This window comes from Taudactylus pleione, unplaced genomic scaffold, assembly GCF_031769625.1.
Source record: "Taudactylus pleione unplaced genomic scaffold, aTauple2 ptg000326l, whole genome shotgun sequence".
Classification (NCBI taxonomy): Eukaryota; Metazoa; Chordata; class Amphibia; order Anura; family Myobatrachidae; genus Taudactylus; species Taudactylus pleione.
Window position 1 is genome coordinate 1,113,892 of NW_028284727.1, and position 20,431 is coordinate 1,134,322.

Genomic DNA, 20,431 nt, shown 5'->3' on the forward strand with positions numbered 1-20,431 from the left:
GATGCGACTAGAATGCACCAGGAGACTGTGATGATTAATGTGATATCTATATTTGTGTGTGAGTGAGTCTCTGAATCAGCATACAAAGTGCTACAATGTAGTGGCCGCAGCTATTTTCCACTCTCAGTCGCAATCAGATATACGAGTGTCACATATCAAATTAATCAGCACAGTAGTCTCCTGGTGCAACCTCGTCTAATTGCATTTTCGGCAAACAAAGGTGACTGATGCTAGTAGAGCTGCATGGGACCTGGCGGCTCTCTCACGCCAGGATAATGGCACTGCATGGTGTATTGAGGCTAGATGAGCAAGTACACATCTGTATGTGGCTATTGTATCAGTCTTTCAATAATTAATTTTAAAATTGTTCAACATTTGTGGGCATGTTACACAAGTTAAATATTCAATTTCTTTCTCCGTCAAACAAATTCCTTTCTTTTTACTACTAGTTTATTTTATCTTTAGTGTTTAAGAAAACTTTGGAAACTATAATTGAGTGATAAGAGTTAAAAAAAAAAAAAAAAAAAAGCACTCTATTTCATTATAAGTATTTTGCTATGCAGCAGATGAAGGTATAAAATGTTATTCATTCAAGAACCTTTTTTAAAATACAAAAACACATTGCAATTACGTAATTACAGTTTAGATACCAGACCTCAAACGTAAATGCTAGATGATAAAAATAATACCTGACTTCACCCTAGAAGAAGCATTGTTGTAATATGAGGCTTTGCAGCAGGTGTCATGCACCCAGGGAGGGCAGCCATACACTGCAGCGCAACAACTTTAGTAAAGTTAGGTACAGTAGCTGCAACACCATGTGGAGAAATCGGTTAGATCTGTTAAGGTGGGTACACGCTGGCCATCATATCATACTGCAGGTACACATCAGAACAATGTAATGAACGACTGAACAATCACTCATTCCATCCGTCATTTAACATGAATGGGGCCGTGTGCGATATCGTCAGGTTTGAAGTGCAGCACATCAAACCCGACATCGCATGCAACCACAGGAGCGCGCATATCATGCATACACCCTGCATGGCATGTCATTACGATTTGGCCAAATCATAACATCGTCTTTTTGTGTACCAGGCCTTATACATTTCCACTTACACAATTGACTAATTGTTAATGCATAACAGTATTTGCATCCATAAGACACAAAAATTTGTTAGAAATATTGATGCAACAGCAGGTGCCTTAAACCTTGGGTGCACTGACACTATAATAGCAGCAGACCAGTGATCTAAAGGCGACACCCAAAATAACCTGTAAATGATGGTTATACAATCATGAAAAGCAGAATGCGGTAGTGTCATAAAATCATAACAAATGAATAAATATACTTCCCTCAATAATAATGACTTGTTCGTCAGATGATCTTTCCCTTGGAGGGCATAGTTCATAACATGAAAAACATAAAATTATGCAAGAGCTACAGTGTAATCAATTAAGAATTCATTTATTTTTTCACATAATAAAAGATTCAAAACACTGCATAATGGCCACTGTAATAAAAATGTATGCCAATATTAATTTTTACATTTAGTATTAGCTAATGAAGTGTTCAGTTTAATACATGAGTACCAACAAGTAAGCCGGAGGTGAGTTTCTTGTTCAATATCACACCTTTAGTTGGGAGTGACCCATGACCCGGATGTTAAGCTAAGAGGGTTTTATAAGGTATACCCTGGGAACCATTGTCGCACTACCTTGAATAAGAGTTGTACCTCTCGAAACGCGTCTGTGCAGTGTGACGGAACTATTAAGCAGAGGAATATCCAGAGTTTGTCCTTCTCGGAAGGAGTCTGTGTGAGGTTTCTGGATACCTCCATCTTTATACATCTACAGGCCCTTTTTTGTGGGACATCTGATAATTCCCCATTTTTTTATCCAGCTGTATATCCCAAATTTATTGTTTGTTGTGCATTTTTATTACAGTGGCCATTATGCACTGTTTTGAATCCATTATGTGAAGAAATAAATTGTTAACTGATTACACTACGGTTCTTGCATAGTTTTATGTTTTTCATGTTATGAACAATGGGCCTGATTCAGACCCGCTCGCTCTGAATCGGGGTCGGGTTTTTTATACTTTTTAGAACGGCCTCCTGGCCGCTCGCATAGCTGTGGGTGACCACCCACAGCTAAAAGCGAGCGGCCATGATGATGTTCGCGATGGTGACATCGCGACCATCGGGCTTGCGAAGAGACCCAAGCAAGCCCCAGAGAGATTTCGGCTCTAACAGAGCCGGAATCTCTCCACTGACATCACTCGTGATGTCAGTGGGGACGCCCCCAAACGACAGGCGTTCTCATGGGAACGCCTCCGTTTGGGCAACCACCCCCCCCGGCCCGCCTACCAAAGGGGGCGAGCTGTCACTCAACATCGACAGCTCGCCCCCTTTGCTGCGAGACCTGGAGCGACGGGGTGCCCGTCGCTAGCCGGGTCTCACGCATGCGCACGACGGAGCCGGCTCCATCGTGCGCATGAGCTGTGGGCCACCATCGACCCGGTTGCGAGTGCTCAGCGCTTGCAACTGGGTCTGAATCAGGCCCTCTGTCCTCCATGGGAAAGATCATCTGACGAACAAGTAATTGTCAATATTATTGAGGGAAGTATATTTATTCATTTTGTTATGATTGTATGACACTAGCGCATTCTGGTTTTCACGAATATATAAGTATTGTTAAATAAAATGTCTGGCATACCAAGATTTGTGCTGTATATGAAAAAAAAATTATAAAAGTTCCTTTTAAAAGGCTGCTCCAAGAATTTATGATTATTTTAAAAGCTTATTCTTTCTGTAATAGTTCTTATAATAAAATACATCACATTGAAGAGATAGGAACAGCAAAGCACAGTCTGAGGTTGCCATGGAGAAGACGGACACTACATCTTCTGAAATGTTATAAACAGACCCTGCTGCCATTTCGCACACATCCAAATGTATTTTGTGTGAAATATGCTCTTAACGTTTTTAGAAACACACAGAGGACAAAACCTCACAATGGCGCTAGTGTGACTTAGAATTACCACAACTCTCCATAATAAATTGATGCAGGTGTGATCCCACATAAAATCCTGTGACAACTTAATACGGTAGCAGCTACTAACGGATAAGGAGCTGGGCCTTATCTAACACAGTCTCAACAGGAAAAAATTCATCAAAAAGAAAGAGCGTTAACCACATATTAGAATTTTTTTTTCATTTAGTGCTATTATTAAACTGTGATAATATATATGGTTAGCGCGCTCTCTTTTTGATGAATTTGTTTAATGTTTTTGCCTAAAATAGCCACACACATTTTTGAGAATTGTTATTCCGTTACCGTATGAATTGTTTCCCACACCTTTTCAATTATAAACTCGTTTTGGCAGAAGCATCTTAAACTTGTTTTAAATCAATGCACATATTATCTAATTGTGTCATGGTCGCCTCAATGTGCAACACTTACTGATGCTAGATACACTCCTCGTAGGTATCAGTGAATGTAGCCAACACAACAACCACACTGTGTACAGCAGATTATAGGAAAAAAAAATATTAAGCAAAAAAAACTAGATATTTCATCATCTTTGTTCCCTATCTCCCTTATGAACATCTTTAAAAAAAACTAACCCTTACAAAATCTGTCAGTGAGAAACTACAGAGTGCCATGGGGGGAGGGGGGGGGGGTAAGATTGAAAGGCCTTGTACCATTTTTTCTGTCTAACTAGCCTTGTTTTATTAGTTTGTCCCCAAATCTATGGCACTGAGTATACAGGCACTCTATAAATTAAAGTTAAATATTGTTAATGATCTACTGAATACCATCTCAGTTCAGCCACTGGTCCCAGCAAGGGTATCCTATTTCTTTTGACATCTCTGTCCATCCCTTTGTGATCTCTGTGGCTTCCATGGTGGTGGCAATTTCTGCAAACATGTGAAAACAGAATCATGGCTTGGTCTACAGCAAATAACATGACGCCAAACAAATATAGCTTGCACACTGCAACTACGATCACAAGGCTGCCCATGCAGCACAAAAGCAAGGGCCTAATTTTGTAGCAGCAGAGGAAAGAGGTTCAGTTAATTTTGGCAGGGCATCTATATGTCCGGTTTCATGTTGCTTTACTATACGTAATTTGCATCAGGACGCTCCCAATTTGCAGGGCTGAAATATCCTGGAGCTTCACAAACAAGTAATAATAAACACAAACCATATTATTGTTCATAACACAGCATCTGCTTTAATGTATGGAAAATGCCTTTTAACTAAGAGATCGTTTTGCTTTTTACTTCTATTTTGGTGAGCGCAGAATGAACTGGATTATGCCTGCTCAGCTATTGCGAAAGCAACTGCCCTGGTTAAAATATATATGAAAGGCAATTGAGTGAGATGTACACAAAACAATGGGGAGCGATTGTGTTTGATTTGTTTTTTTTTTACATATTTTTTTCTTTATTAGATGTATTTTATAAAACTATATAACAAGTAGTTAAACACGCACAAAATATTCAATAGAATAAACAAACTTTATTTTTAACAGTATTACAGAAAACAAAATATTCTTAATACAACTTGAAGCGGCTATAAATCTAACTTGGCAATTTAACTATACAAAGTCAATAAGACAGTAAACTCAATACACATTTGCTAGTGGTAACCAAGGGTTGTGTCATCGTTGGCGAATGCAGATGGTACAATACCTTTGTGCATCCTAAAACCTGTATAAATCATTGCAGAACATATGAAACAGACATCAATTTACCTGTGGTCATGTCAGATTTAACATGTAAACAGACATAAAAAGTAAGTGTTTTACATATGTGAATTGATAACAAATGTCTTTAGTATGGAAACACTGAAAATGCACAATGTTGCTTAAGCTGCCAAAATATTTTCAGTTTCTGTTTTTTTGGGGGGAAAGATGTACATTTGTGTATTATCCTTCCTGGAATGTTCTGTGCTTTAGTTTTCTCTCTAACAGACAGCAACAATTTACTGCTAGCAGTTCGGGATTAAAAGGGAAACCACATTAAAGGTGTAAAGCTAATTCCCCCTGCTGGTCTATTCACTACTATGCAGCAATAAAAGTCTCTCACATTTTAAAAAGTCAGCTGGAAATCCTTCCACAAGAGACTTAGCCCTCCCTCCCCTTCCCCCAACATACTGCAACCATTTTGATATCTATTTAGTTTTGTCATTACTAAACAAAGCCATAAAACGCAACTGTTTGTAGAAAAACTACAATGAGAGTAAAACTGGTTTTGAAAATGTAATCAATGTGTACAAAAATGTTTTAAGTCTAAACCGCAACTTCACCTGAATATCCTGTAAATATGTAAATGACCCCATAAAGAGGCTTCCATTAAGACCATAATAAAAAAAAAAACAACAATTACAAAAAAAAAAAAAAAAACCTATATTAGTTACAAAGATTTCGGCATCCTTAGTTCAGGAGTCTGTTTTATAAAGGGTTATGGTTCACAAACATATAACAAAGAATTACAAAAATAGCAAGTAGCTGTGCAAACAAAACTCTACTATAAAGCTATGGATGTTAGGAAGTGGTTATAAAAAATGTAACAAGCAGAAAAGTGGAACAGCATAAGTCGGGTGGTAAGCTGAGGTTGTACGTTGGCATCTTAACCTTCAGGTGTCCCGTCATGTTTGCCAATCCTGGTGAATTCATAGTAACATTAGCAGCAGGACATGCTTGGTGTGGTTCAAATTCCTTCATACTATAGCAATGTTGGTTCTGCAGGAAACACACACAAGTGAAATTCATTAAATTTCAACTCTCAGTCCAGCCGCTTTCAACAAAAGTTAATGCGGGTATCCACTACCCGATTAAACAGAGCGATTGAACAATAACGACATAGTTATCTTTCAATTGCTGGATAATTGGGCACAAATCGGGAATGCAAATGTCGGAAACTACCAGTGATGCGCCCTCCCGCTGGTCGTTTCTGACATCAATCATCGCCCGAACATGCTGGTCAATCTGCCGATAACGACAGATTGACCATGTTCGGGGATGATTGAGGGTGCCTACACTGAACGACTGATCGTTCAGTGTAGGCACTGCAGGGGATGGGGAACGACGGTACGATTACGATGTTGTAATCGTACTGTCTTCCCTGGGTCAGGTAGTGGATGTGCGGCATTATTCTTATAATAAAGTAAATTTTCCAGAACTACCTGTAACTCTTCAAGGCAGCCAGCAGCACATCCCACATTTTACTACTTCATAGTTTTCCATTTAAATCATCCAAAGATGATTATATTTGGTTATACATATTGAAAAGGTATGTGTAATTAATATTTCACCCATTGCACAGTCTTCATTTTCTGAAAACCCTTTAAACCAGGGGTTCCCAACCACGGTCCTCAAGGCACACTAACGGTCCAGGTTTTAGGGATAGCCATACTTGAGCACAAGTGACTTAATTAGTACCTCAGTTATTTTGATTTAACCATCTGTGTACAATCATGGATATCACTAAAACCAGGACTGTTAGTGTGCCTTCGAGGACCGAGGTTGGGAATCACTGCTTTAAACTATCTGCTTTTGCTGCAGCTTATTTCTGCCTGGAAATCTTTTTATTGCCCAGGGTACAATTTTCTTTAATCCTCTAATATTTCTTTCTATTTTCTGAGCTTCCATCACCCTCTGTATTCAATCTTTCCTTTATTTAAACCTATATGTAATTTCTCTCTTACATTACTTCACCTTCCCATCCTTTTATGCATTTAGGCTCTGCTATTTCTACCCCATTACATTTTCTATTGTGTTCAAGCATCTAATACTGTTTTTCCATTCAAGTCCCGGATCTGACACGAGATTTGGAACACCATTCCAAAACAGGTCAGACCGGGCCAGACTCCTTTTCCACTGTGGCGCCGATCTGGGAATACCACGGATAGGCGTTGTTCACACTGCACATGGGTGCAGTGGAAGACTTCTCCCGGCGCTCGGAGAGGACATCATCTGCAAGTGCCGAGAAACCCGGAAGTCCTCATGCTGTAAACGGAGCCCGGGTCATTTACACTGCTGAGATTCAAGGGTCGTTCCCGTGTTAAACCCTGCAAGTTACCTGGGTTGGATTTCCAGGTCACTCAAACCAAGAATCCAAACCTTGCCCCTTTTTACACCTAGCAGCAACCAGAGTTGACCCTGCAATAACCTGGGTTTTAGCTGTGGTGTAAAAGGGGTATAAGTTAATACAGTTATGTCTCTGAAATATATTCATGTGTAATCAATCATACAAGTTGTTCTTACCACCTTACATTTAAGTAAAAATCCAGAAATAAATTATACATACTGGACTCTGTATTTTAGTTCAAGCATTTTACACCCAAAGCCCCACTCACAGTACAACTACTGCATTTTAATGTCATTTTTTTGGGGTCACTAGTAGATAATCCTTTAGATGATAAATGCACGTGGTTCTTTGGGGTCTATGTACTAAGCCTTGGAGAGAAAGTAGATGGACATAAAATGGACAGAGATAAAGTACCAATCAATCAGATTCTATCTGTCAAACACAGCCTGTAAAATGACAGTTAGGAGCTGATTGGTTGGTACTTCATCTCTTCTCCATTTTCGCTCTCTCTCCAAGGCTTAGTACATAGACTCCCATGTCCTTTACCTCTTGTTCTATACATTTGTTATTTTCTGCTATGATATTACAGTTACACTCACTGACTCACTATTTTATTTATTTTAAATAAACTCCACTTGTTTCAGCTATGGTGAGTGGCAGGATGCTTTCTGTGGCCAGGGCCTAGTGACGTCTCCTGCTCAAGGGTACAAAACTAAAATTACATCATGTATTTAAGTAAATCATATCAACATGTTAATCGGCATACAGATATACATTGTTTCTCTGTCAATGAAATTAAGAGGTTGCCAGAAAGTGCACAACAATTGTAATGTGATGGACACCTCATTGAAACCAAGACCATCTGTTCCAGCATAGGGAGCAGGCTTTTACCTTGTAATGATGAATAAGCAGCAACTGTAGCTTATTTAGGCCATTAATTACAATAGTAGTATGATGAGTGTACAGCCATGTATACACATTTTTGAACACTCTTATGGTGCATACACGGTCAGATTTTCCTTCAGATCTGTACAATAACAATTTTAAAAATCGTTCAATCGTTCATATCTGAAGGAAAATCTGACATATGTGACATGTTTGTCAGATGAACGATGAGTGTTTCCGTTTGTCAGATAACGATATCGGATATCTGATGTGTTTGCAGTCAAATTTCATTCATTTTAATACAGGCAAAAATCGTTCGTAGTTCATGAAATCGTTGGTAATATCGTTCAAATCGTTCGTAGTTCATAGTTTGTCTGACAGATCTGACCATGTGTATGCACCTTTATACATTTGTCAAATTGACTAGAAAATTGTGTGTAACAAGCTGCCAGAGAAGTAAGCTAATAAATAACTTGCTGAAATGAAAGGACAAAAGGAGGTAATTTGGACAGAGAACTCACAACAGTAATTGTTAGTGTTTAGCTGTCAAACAAATTGCTTAACCACAGTAAAATATATGTTTACATTTACTTTCAGTATCTTAACATTGTTACGGCAAAATCTCCTTTCAAGGATGTTATATACACCCTGTCTCACAACCTGTCTCTGTAAGGCTTTGTTTACCAGACACTGGATAAGGGACATCACCAATTAAATGAAATGGACCTGGTCAGGGTTAAGCATTGCCAAAAATCTTGTAAATTAGTAGAGCTCGTAAACACAAGTTTTTGTTGGCTCAGTACTGTATAAGGCCATGTTTATACTGACTTGTTTCTACATTATGTGATCTACTAAACTAGTCTTTTTTGCTTTGTCATTTGAAATATATTTATAATAAAATATAGTTAGCAGTGTGAAATTGCATTGTTGGCATTATAATATTAATGTGGTGTCATTGCCAGACACTTGGATGGACTCTCCACCAAAGGAAGATGGAGCCACTCAATGTAAGAAACACATACAGTACAGTACTGCAAGCAGGAAACAAAGCTGTGGAAATAGTTGGTGTACCACTGGGAAGCAAAAAAATTATAACTTTTCCTAAGGCTATGAATTAAATCATACATTTAGGTATGCAAAGAATGATAAAAATGTAACAGTATTAATAAGGAAGGCTGTGTCAGATACTGAAGTAGTGTCTGGTAAAAGCGTCTCTATTATGGAATGTATCCCTGGCAAGGAAAACTAATAGTTTAGTAAGACCGTATGTTTTGTTTGGCAAAATACTTTCAGGAAAGTTCAATCAGTCTAAGAGAGGGCTCAAAAGTACATATTTTCCCATCATTTAAACTGGGGCAAAATCTTGTACATACAATCTCTCCCTAAATGAATATATAGTTCAAGAAAAGGGGATATGAGATATTCATATTCATAACATTCTCCTGTATCATTTGATATTTATCTGAGAGCCGCCGATGTGGACTATTTATTGTTAAAGCCATCAGCTGCTGGCTTTGACTGGAAGGCACCTGCAAGTTTCTATCAATAAGGGAGTGCCACCCTTGGTGACATATATCTATATATATATCTATATATCTATATATCTATCTATATATATATATATATATTAAAGGAGGAGAAAAAATATGAGATATGGTAAGAACTTACCCTTGTTATCTCTATTTCTACGAAGTCCATAGGGTTCCACAGGATACCTTGGGGTATAGGTGTGACGTCAGTCGCAGGGCACCAAAGAGTTAAGCTTTCAGCCTCCCAGGATGCACTAGGTCCCCCTCCTATACCCCGCCCCCGAGCCAAGGCACCTCAGTTAGTTACCAAGCCATAGGCCGGAGGAGGAGAAGGAAGAGAGAGAACAAAGATCTGGACACATACAAGAATCACATTCTCACCAGAGGGAGACGGAAAACCGGTGACCAGAGCAAAGCCCATCTGCAGCACAGGTGCGACAGGGCGGGAGTCCTGTGGAACCCTATGGACTTCGTAGAAATAGAGATAACAAGGGTAAGTTCTTACCATATCTCATATTTTCTACTTCAGGGTCCATAGGGTATCCACAGGATACCTTGGGGATGTCCCAAAGCAGTATCCTTTAAGGGTGGGGATGCTCCTGTGCAGAAAGGAGAATCCGCCGCCCGAAGGAAGCATCCTGAGAGGCGAAGGTGTCAAACCTGTAATACCTCACGAAGGTATGGACAGAAGACCACGTAGCAGCCTTGCAGATCTGAACTGCCGAGGCACCACGTCGAGCTGCCCACGAAGGACCCACAGACCTAGTGGAATGAGCCTTCAGAGAAGGAGGGACCGGTAGGCCTTCATGAAGATAAGCTTCAGAAATAGCCATACGGATCCAGGCTGCCAAAGTTTGCTTTGAAGCAGGCCAACCCTTTTTACGGAAGCCAAAGAGGACAAACAAAGCGTCCGACTTCCTAAACGAAGAAGTGCGGTCAACATAAGTCCTTAAGGCCCGCACAACATCCAAAGAGGCCTCACCCACGGAAAGACCCGGTGAGTTAAAGGCCGGAACAACTATTTCCTCGTTAATATGAAACTGGGAAACAACTTTGGGAAGAAACTCGGGCCGAGTGCGGAGCACTGCCCTGTTCCCATAAAAAACCAAGAAAGGGGGTCTACAAGAAAGAGCCCCTAACTCAGAAACACGTCTGGCCGAAGCAATGGCCAGAAGGAAAACAGTCTTAGCTGTTAGCCATTTAAGATCCACTGAGCCCAGTGGTTCAAACGGCGGTCCTTGGAGAGCCCTCAGGACCACAGCCAAATCCCAAGGCGCCACAGGTGGAACAAAGGGCGGCTGAATGCGGAGAACACCCTGCATAAAGGTGCGCACATCCGGGATTGTAGCAATCCTACGGTGAAACCAGACAGATAGGGCCGAAACCTGTACCTTCAAAGAAGCAAGGCGAAGCCCATGATCTAGTCCCGCTTGCAGGAAGGCGAGAATCCGAGACAGACGAAACTCCCGCGGTGCATAACCTCTCGGTCGACACCACTGGAAGAACGTATGCCACACGCGATGGTATATCCTCGCGGAAGACGGTTTCCGAGCTCGCAACATGGTACGCACCACAGAGCTGGAAAACCCCCGGGACCTCAGCATGGCCGTCTCAACAGCCACGCCGTCAAAGACAGCCGAGTCAGGTCCGGGTGAAGGCAAGGACCCTGAGACAGAAGGTCCGGTCGTAGCGGCAACCGCAGAGGAATGTCCACGGACAGACCCTGAAGGTCTGAGAACCAGTGCCGTCTGGGCCACGCGGGAGCTATCAACAGGAGCGTCCCTCCTTCCTGTTTGAATTTCCGGATTACCCGTGGAAGAAGGGAGACCGGAGGGAACAGGAATGCGAACCGGAACGTCCACCGGACGGACAGAGCATCCACCAGAGACGCCCCTTCGTCTCTTGTGCGAGACCCGTACACCGGCAACTTGTTGTTGTGCCGGGACGCCATGAGGTCGATTTCTGGAAGACCCCATCTGTCCACCAGTAGTTGAAAAACGTCCGGGTGCAGGGACCATTCCCCCGGATAAACGTCCTGGCGACTTAGAAAGTCCGCCTCCCAATTGAGCACTCCCGGGATGAAGACCGCTGATATGGCCGGAAGATTGCGCTCCGCCCAAACCAGGATCCGAGAGACCTCTACGAGAGCCGCCTGACTGCGAGTTCCTCCTTGCCTGTTTATGTAGGCCATGGTGGTAGCGTTGTCCGACTGGACCTGCACCGGGCGACCCTGGAGAAACCGCTGTGCCTGCTGGAGAGCATTGAAGACCGCACGGAGTTCCAAGATATTTATTGGAAGCTCCGCTTCTGTCGGCGTCCACCTGCCCTGGAACAAGTGTGGACCCGAAACTGCTCCCCAGCCCCGAAGACTGGCGTCCGTTGTCAACAGGACCCAATTTGGAACCCAGAACGGACGTCCCTTGTTGAGGTGGGTCGTCTGTAACCACCACGTAAGGGACAGGCGAACCTCCTGGGTGAGCACAATCGTCTGGGACTTCAGAGACTGAGTCAGCCCGTTCCACTTGGACAGGATCAGGTGCTGCAGAGGTCTGGAGTGAAACTGGGCGTATTCCACCATGTCGAACACCGACACCATGGAGCCCAGTAACCTCATCGCCGAGTGTAAGGACACCCGGCGGCTGTGCAGACAACTGCGCACCCTTGACTGTAAAGCAGAGATCTTGTCCTTCGTCACGAAGATCCTTTGCTGTCCCGAGTCCAATAAGGCTCCAAGATGCAGAATCCTCCGAGACGGGATTAGAGTGGACTTCTGCCAGTTGATTAGCCAGCCGTGCCGTTGCAGCAGTGCAATGGTCAGGTCCAAGTGGCGTAACAGGAGCTCTGGAGATCCTGCCACCAATAACAGGTCGTCCAAATACGGCAACATGCGGACTCCCTGCAGCCGCAGAGAAGCCGCCATGACCGCCATCACCTTGGTGAAAACACGTGGTGCTGTTGCCAGGCCAAAAGGTAACGCCCGAAACTGGAAGTGGTCGCTGCTGATTGCAAACCTGAGGAACTGTTGATGGCGCCAAAGAATAGGGACATGCAGGTAAGCGTCCTGTATGTCCAATGACACCAAGTAGTCCCCAGGTTCCAGCGCCAGAATGATGGACCGTAGGGTCTCCATCCGAAACTTCGGGACCCGCAAAGACTTGTTGAGTGCTTTGAGGTTGAGAATCGGACGATATGACCCATTGGGTTTCTGTACCAAAAATAGATTTGAATAGAAACCCTGGCCCCTCTGGGAGAATGGAACCGCCACTATAACTCCAGCCTGGAGCATAGTGTGCAATACCTTCCGCAGCTCCGTAGCCTTGTTCCGGTCTGATGGGAGACCCGTGGTGAAGAAGCGAGCCGGGGGTCTGTGCCGGAAGGAGAGGGCGTATCCGTGGGAAACCACCTCCAGAACCCAAGTGTCTGTCGTAGTGGTCGACCAACACTGGGCGAACTGTAGCAGGCGGCCTCCCACCCTGGGATCCCCCAAAGGGAGGCCCGGACCGTCAGGCCGCAGGCTTGTCATCTGGCTTGGGGGCCGGACGTCTGGTACTCCATGCCTGCTTCCGGGGCTTGACCGATTTCTTAGGGCCAGCCTGTCGAGGAAACGACTGTGGTTTGGGCCTGCCCTGGGCCCTAGATGACCGAAAGGACGATGGTCCCGAACCAGAAGGAGCAGCGGCCGACGGGAGACAGGCAGATTTGGCTGCCGCCAGCGTGGCCACAATCTTATCCAGATCCGGACCGAAGAGAACTTCTCCGGTAAACGGCAACGCTTCCAGACCTTTCTTGGAATCTGCGTCCGCCTTCCAGGATCGCAGCCACAAGGTGCGACGAGCAGCTACCGCTGCTGAAGAAATTCTAGACACCAGAGTACTAATGTCTAGAGCCGCCTCGTTGATGTAGGTGGCCGAATCACGGAGATTGCCAATCAACTCCGCCTGATCGGCCGGACAGTCGGATTCAAAAGAAGCCTCTAATGAATCCGCCCAGCGCTCCATCGCTCTGGCAACCCAGCAAATGGCCATAGCCGGCCGTGCTGCCCTCCCTGCAAGGGAATAAGCGGACTTCAGGCAGATTTCTACCTTGCGGTCCGTAGCATCCTTAAGGGAGGACATGGATGGCATCGGCAATGTGGCACTACGGACAAGACGGGTCACGTGAGAATCCACCTGTGGAGGGGATTCCCACTTCGCAAAATAATTATCCGCGAACGGATAAGCCACCGCCAGGCGTCTCTGCGGCTGGTATCTTTTGCCAGGTTGTTTCCACGCCTCCTCTAAATGGTCCACCAACTGACCCGAAAGAGGAAAGACTGTGGCATCGCCCTTCACATCTTTGAAAAAGGCATACTTAGATTTAGCCGCTGGGGGAACTTCGTCCTCAATCACCAAGGCTGTGCGGACCGCCCGAATAAGTCCAGGAATATATACTTTGGACTTAGCATCAGCGTCCTTAGTATGGAGAGGTTCCTGATCGTAAGGATCTAGAATCTCCCCATCATCAGACGTCCCTTCGTCATCCTCATAAGGAGCGGACAGAGACGCCACCGGCCTTTTATGAGACCGCATCACAGACTCCCCTTGCAACACATCCGACAAGTGCTGTACAGAACTCGTCAGGGAGTTAACCCACGCTGGCTCCTGAGAACCCGGGAGCGGGGAAATAGGGAGACTGTGGGGTACCACCAATTGTCGTGGGAACCCCTGCATGGGTGACGACACCACAGACTGCTGGGACAAACCCATCGGAGTAAACGCGGGCTGCGGAGCTAACTGGCCCACTAAAGCTGTTAACGCCTGAGCGAAACAAGCCCAGGGCGGCTCCTGTACCGGTGCTGTAACCGTAATAGGCCGCGCCATGGACAAACACTGCCGGCAAAGGCCCTCCGCGCTACCCTCCCCCTCCGCTAACGGTACTTTGCACGTGGTACACTGTAGCCGGAGGGGAAAATCACTTTCAGACATGATGGCACCACGTATGTGACCTCTCTCACCAATTAAGTATTAAATAGGCGAGAGACCACCCTGCAGCACCGCACCGCAAGGGCTTTAGCAGAAAGAACAGGGACAGTAATAAAGCTGACAGTTTAGATGAAGAAAAGATTACAGGCAGCAGCGCTAGCACAGTCACATACAATGCAGAAAAATAACAATTCCTGCACTAACAGCGCTGATCACTCAACTACACAGACACAGGGCCTGGTAGGACACAGCGCTGCATACACAGACCTGACCACAGCGGAGGAGAGGTATGCGGGGGGACCCAGACCACGATGCTTCCTTCCAGCGCTTCCAGCAGCGTTCACCATGCGTTCTGGAGAAGATGGCCGCCGAGGAGCAGAGAGGAGGCTGGCCTGGGGGAGGAGCGCTGCCACAGGACCAGTCGGCAGCAAGCAGAGAGGGCTGTGTGCAGCGGGGGAGGCGCCGGCTGTGAGACAGGGAAGGCGCGCTCCCCTGGCATGCATTTAACCCCTGGGACGCCGCAGCGCTACCGCTCTGCTGCGGTCCGCTGTCCCAGGGGGTAGTGGAAGCGCAGGTTGGTCGCCTGGCTCCACGCTGCAGCCAGTCCCCAGGGAGCCCCCTGCCTGGGGACTTAGGACCATGTGATCAGCGGGGACCCACCGCGGGACCCCGCTGCTTACCTCTGTCCCCCTTGAATCCGGCCATGGTCCGGAGCATCTGGGGTCACCGCTAGCTGTGACCCCAGACGCCCACCAGCATCCCCGGATCAGTACCGGCGTTCTGGTACCGGCGGGGTGTAGGGAAGACAGCATGGACGTCAGGACTGACTGTCCATGCTGTTCATCCAGTTGTGCAGCCACAGCTGCATGAAGAATAAGCTTCAGGGGCTCTTCTAGCCCCCACTCCAACAGGTGCACCCGACTCCGGCCGGGCACCAAACTAAACTGAGGTGCCTTGGCTCGGGGGCGGGGTATAGGAGGGGGACCTAGTGCATCCTGGGAGGCTGAAAGCTTAACTCTTTGGTGCCCTGCGACTGACGTCACACCTATACCCCAAGGTATCCTGTGGATACCCTATGGACCCTGAAGTAGAAAAGACATTATTAAAACCCACCTTGGAAGCCCTTTGGTGTAGACACTTTACTAGAATTCAATGCATTGGCAAAACACAGACGTATAGCTTTAAAAGTGGCTTTCACATTAAAGAAGACGTCTGTTTAATCTTCCCTATACTATTCATATGGGGATGGGTAGAGGATCCCGGCAGTCAGAATCCTGACGCCAGCATCCTGACAGGGTTACAATCCCCACGCCGACAGGTAAGTATCCTTATCCTAACCCTTCCCGCAACCTAACCCTCCCCCGAGTGCCTAACCCTAACCCTCCCCATAGTGCCTAACCCTCCACCTAGTGCCTAACCATAACTCTCTCCCTAGTACCTAATCCTAATACTTATCCCTAGTACGCTGAATTTTACCTGCAAGTTTTCAAGTATTGTTGCAGGTACAATTCAGTGTACTGGGGGATACCCCCTTTCTGTTTTTCGGTTTAGCATGACCCATCCCTCTCATGCACCTGTAGAGTATTGCCAAATTGATTTGAGCAGCTTCCACTTTGTTATCTTTGCACTATTGGTGCTGCTCAGCTCTCGCCATACCAAGAGGCATCCAATGCAGTACAGTTCACAAGAGGTGTTAGCTGAATAGAGGAGCCCAATCAAAGTAGGAATACGAGAGGAGATTTACAAGATAATGGATTTAAAGTGAGAGCCTATATGTAGAAAATGTAAGCCCAATTTCTGGAAACAGGTAGAGGTGTCCTATGAGATGCTGTATAAGGGGTTTGACACTGAGAAGGCAAACATGGATGTCTTCATGAAAGCCCGTACATTACAGTGGGTCTTAAGATATGCATGGGTGTACAGTGGTTCATGCTATATCAAAGCTCTGCCAACCTATCCTGGTTCCAGTTTTTAGCAACGGTACCCGAGATAATTGTGAGGAATGGATGCATTTTGCAGATTGATCCGAGGCCACAGGATTTCTATTACAACCATGCAGACATCTTATATTTGTATATAAGGTAATACGAATGTGATCATAGAATGTCCAATGTTTTGAATTAAGTCACTTTGGAATGTTATCCAGACTGTAGCACACATCTCCAGGATTTTCTTTGAGGCAAAGGAGATAAAAGGTAGACAAATGAAAGACAGAAAAGAGAAGCTGTGTAAATGTATCTTCCTTATATGCATAGCAGGAACACACACACCAATGACAATACTACTAATGTATTCCTGAAACAAAAACATCTTTGTTTAAAAAGTAATTTAGATATGTAACAGTCTTTCCGTAAAAGTAAATATTTCCATTCAATTCCAAAATAGCACAGTACATGAAAGCTATTCTCATTGTCAACATGTTCCATTGCATGGTACTGTTTGGTTAACATACACATACTGACCAACAACAACAAAAATGTACCTTAACTAAACACCGTAGTAAATAAAATGCAACGTTAACAGCAAAACAAGCAATATCTCAATGCTAAATATTTCAGCAAAATAAATAACTTTACCCTCTTTTTTTCCAAAGGCGAACTATTCACAAACACAAAGTGACTCCACTAACAATGTATTAGAATAATAATGTTTACATGTTAAATTCAGTATTATAATAACATGAAAGGTTTCACTTATGATTCATATGGTATGTTATACTGCCACATGCTGGGGAAAGTGAAGAATGAATGTTTAAAGTCAAAGAATTTTGATAAGGAACAGATTTACTAATATTGGAGCAGGAATGTAAACATCATGAATGCTAGAGCGCTCATGTAGGCTCAATACGCCATATGGTGCGAGAAGCCTGGAGCGATTGAACCACTCTGGGGGAGATGTATTAACTGCCAAAGTTGCATCAGCGCACGGTATGTGCGCTGATACCGCTTCTCCCCATGTATGATTGGGAGCTCTGGGCGCATAGCTCCCCTGTCATTATCGGCGCTGCTATCTACAAAATAGCAGCGCTGATAGGCAGGGCTATGTATGAACGGTTTGCATGACCGTTCCGCCCCTGCTACAGCTGTCACTATCAACAGCTACAGCCTGGCGATGCCCTATCCCCACAGCAGGGACTGCCGGCTCCAGGGCTGCATGTGGGATCTCACAATACTTTTGAGATCCCGCGCATGCTCATTGGAGCCAGTCGGGACTGAGACACAGCGCATCAGCACTAGGCTGATGCGCTGTGTACTCAGACAGGGATCATCAGAGGGGGGAGTTATCACTCCCCTAATCCGGCCGATGAGGTGGTAATACATCTCATTGTTAGTGATTCCTGCTTCGCCTCGGTAAAAAGGCGAAGCAGAAAGCATTATAGCAGCACGTTAAGTGCCGCTATAATACATCTGCCCCACTGAGAGCTGTAGTGTATTTCTTCTTTACATTTTTTGTCTTATTCACATCGCAGATGCAGCAAAACACCACTCAAACTGTACTAGAGACACTGGGCTGTGTATTTAACCGCACTAGTTAGTTTTATACACGTACAAAGTCAAAGCACAATGGAACATGGCATAAGAAATATCTGTGACCGTGCATCGTAGCACTTTGTACACAGCAACGGTGCCTCAGTTGCACACAGATGTAGAAAGGTTGCAGATCAAATTGATCAGTGTAATCTAGCAAAGTCATTTTTCCGCTTCCAGTTTTATTTATGGGACTAGGCTTCATATTGTGAGCAAGAAAGATGCTCTGTGCGGCCGAGTCGCCCGGGACGTGGCAAGTCGAGGGGGGTCTTTTTGGCGCGACTGAAGCCATAAGTTAGACGTTCCCAAACGCGGCCCTCAAGGCTCGCCAACAGTTCAGTTCATGGTTGAGCAGAGTTGGCTTAAATATTACCTCAATTAATTAGATTTAACCACATGTGCTCAACCATGGATATCTCTAAAACCTGAACTGCTGCGGAGGAGCCTTGAGGGCCGCGTTTGGGAACCTCTGCGGGGGACATACGTAAAAGAAGAATTTGGAGAGCGCTAAATATTTCTAAATAAAATAAAACAAACCACACATCTTACCAGATAAAAAAGAACCATGAAGGTCACATGGAAGACCAGTGTAAACCTTAATAATTAACCAAATTTTTTATATGTGCCGTTTTGGTAATATTTGGAGAGATTGACAACTCACTTTATGTTTATTTGATTTTTAATATAAATATCCTAATATTTTTCCGGTGTCAAAAATTAGTGCCTGATTTCTAAAAACTAAACTGTGGGGGACAGTGCAACATCTCAATAGGGTAGCTAATTAGAACATATGAAATCAGGCTATTATTAATTGCCCAGAGGTCCAATGTAGTCGCCAACGGAATCAGTATGTTGTCGCTAACGGAATCAGGGGGGTTCAAATCCCGACGCTGGAAGCCCGGCAGGGGTGAAGATCCCGACAGCGGATTTAGGTAAGTAATGCTAATCCAACCCCCGCCCCCCCCCGACCCTCCCTTAGGGGTGCCTAACCCTAACATCCCCCCCTAGTGCCTAACCATAACCCCCCACTAAACCAAAGTCTCCCGGACCAAAGTCTGACCCTGACCCCCCCCTTTCCCTAGACTAACTCTTTTATCCCGGGGGGGCGCCTAGCCCTAACCTCCCCCTTTTCTAAGTTCCCCCGGGAGCCTTGAAACCTAACCCTCCGCGACCAGTTTACTTTCGTTCAGTATGCCGGGCTGCAGGCTCCCGGCGTAGGTCTAATGACAGGCGTCGGGATTTCCACACCTGTCATTAGTTTAAAAAAGATAATACATGCTAATGGATTAAAAAAAAATCTAAACTAAAATTACAATTGTTATGTAAAATACCTTATTGCCTCCAGAAGGTCAAGTATATTCCAGTTCAGGGATTGGCAAGGTGTGGCATTCCAGCTGCTGTGGAACTACACATCCCAGTGTGCACTGCCAGTTTAAGCATGCCCTAACAGCAAAACTGTGGCAGGGCATGCTGGAATGTGTAGTTCCACAACCGCTGGAATGTCACACTTTGCCTATCCCTGTTCTACAGATGTGTCCTCTTGCATCTTTGCTGCATACGCGACAAATCGCGCCACACAACGCAAAGAGTGCGTCCGCGAGCAAATATGCACACTGCGTTCACACCCTCAAGTCCATAGGATTGCATCGTGCAATCGCAGGGCGCACCATAGCGTACCGTAGCGTATGCTGCTGTGGGTAATTGCATGGCACGATGTGTGCGCACGCTTATAGCGAGATCGGCAAAGATCTAGCTGGACACATCTATAGTTTATACAAGATTATTGGTATTTTGCTTCATTTGTGCAACTCGTCACTACATAGATGATGCAAATAAGTTGCAGTCCTTAGTACATGTGTAACAGCTTACTTACATTGTGATTAATCCTCTTCGCCTTCTTCAGTGACCTCCGTCTCTTTGTGGACGACTACACGAGTAATAGACATGTCAGGGTGTTGCTCTTTGGCTTCCTTTATTGCTTGCGCTAAAGCCTGTTAAAATAATTGCATAGACTCAGTGTGACATAATACATTAAATCTTGGTAAACAATAAAAATAATAAATGCATACAAAAAAAGTTAAAAATCAGTGAACAAAAACTATTATTCATAACCTGTTTTATGAATATTCCAATGAATACCATACCAATGCTAGATCATTTAGATTTAAAGCATTTTATTTTATGACAAATAGTGCTGCAGAGAGGGCTATTTACTTACACAGACACAAAACCAGATTTTTCCTAATAATTAACCCATAGTGCAGTAATTCCCAAACTTTTTTGAATTATGGTGCCCTAGTGCATCAGCATTGCTTTCACGGCACCCTAAGCCAAAAGTTTGTTGTTGAGAAATTCAGAAAAAAATATAGTGAAGTCGTAAAGTAAATTGTTCTTACCTGTAATCCTTAGGTTTCTGATATGTGGTGGGT

The 20,431-nt window shown here is 44.6% G+C and overlaps 1 protein-coding gene across 13 annotated transcripts in view; it reads right to left on the minus strand.

Annotated features, from left to right (window-relative positions):
• Positions 1–4,507: 4,507 nt before the first annotated feature.
• EPB41L2 (erythrocyte membrane protein band 4.1 like 2) overlaps positions 4,508–20,431 on the minus strand; it is a 258,307-nt gene continuing 242,383 nt past the window's right edge. For all 13 annotated transcript variants that reach the window (XM_088443090.1, XM_088443088.1, XM_088443086.1 and 10 more), the window contains 2 exons: positions 19,876–19,993; positions 4,508–5,752 (listed from right to left, as the gene is read on the minus strand). In XM_088443090.1, the coding sequence (XP_088299216.1) occupies positions 19,883–19,993 (111 nt within the window). In that variant the 3' untranslated portion in view covers positions 4,508–5,752; positions 19,876–19,882. The remainder of the gene's footprint in view (positions 5,753–19,875; positions 19,994–20,431) is intronic.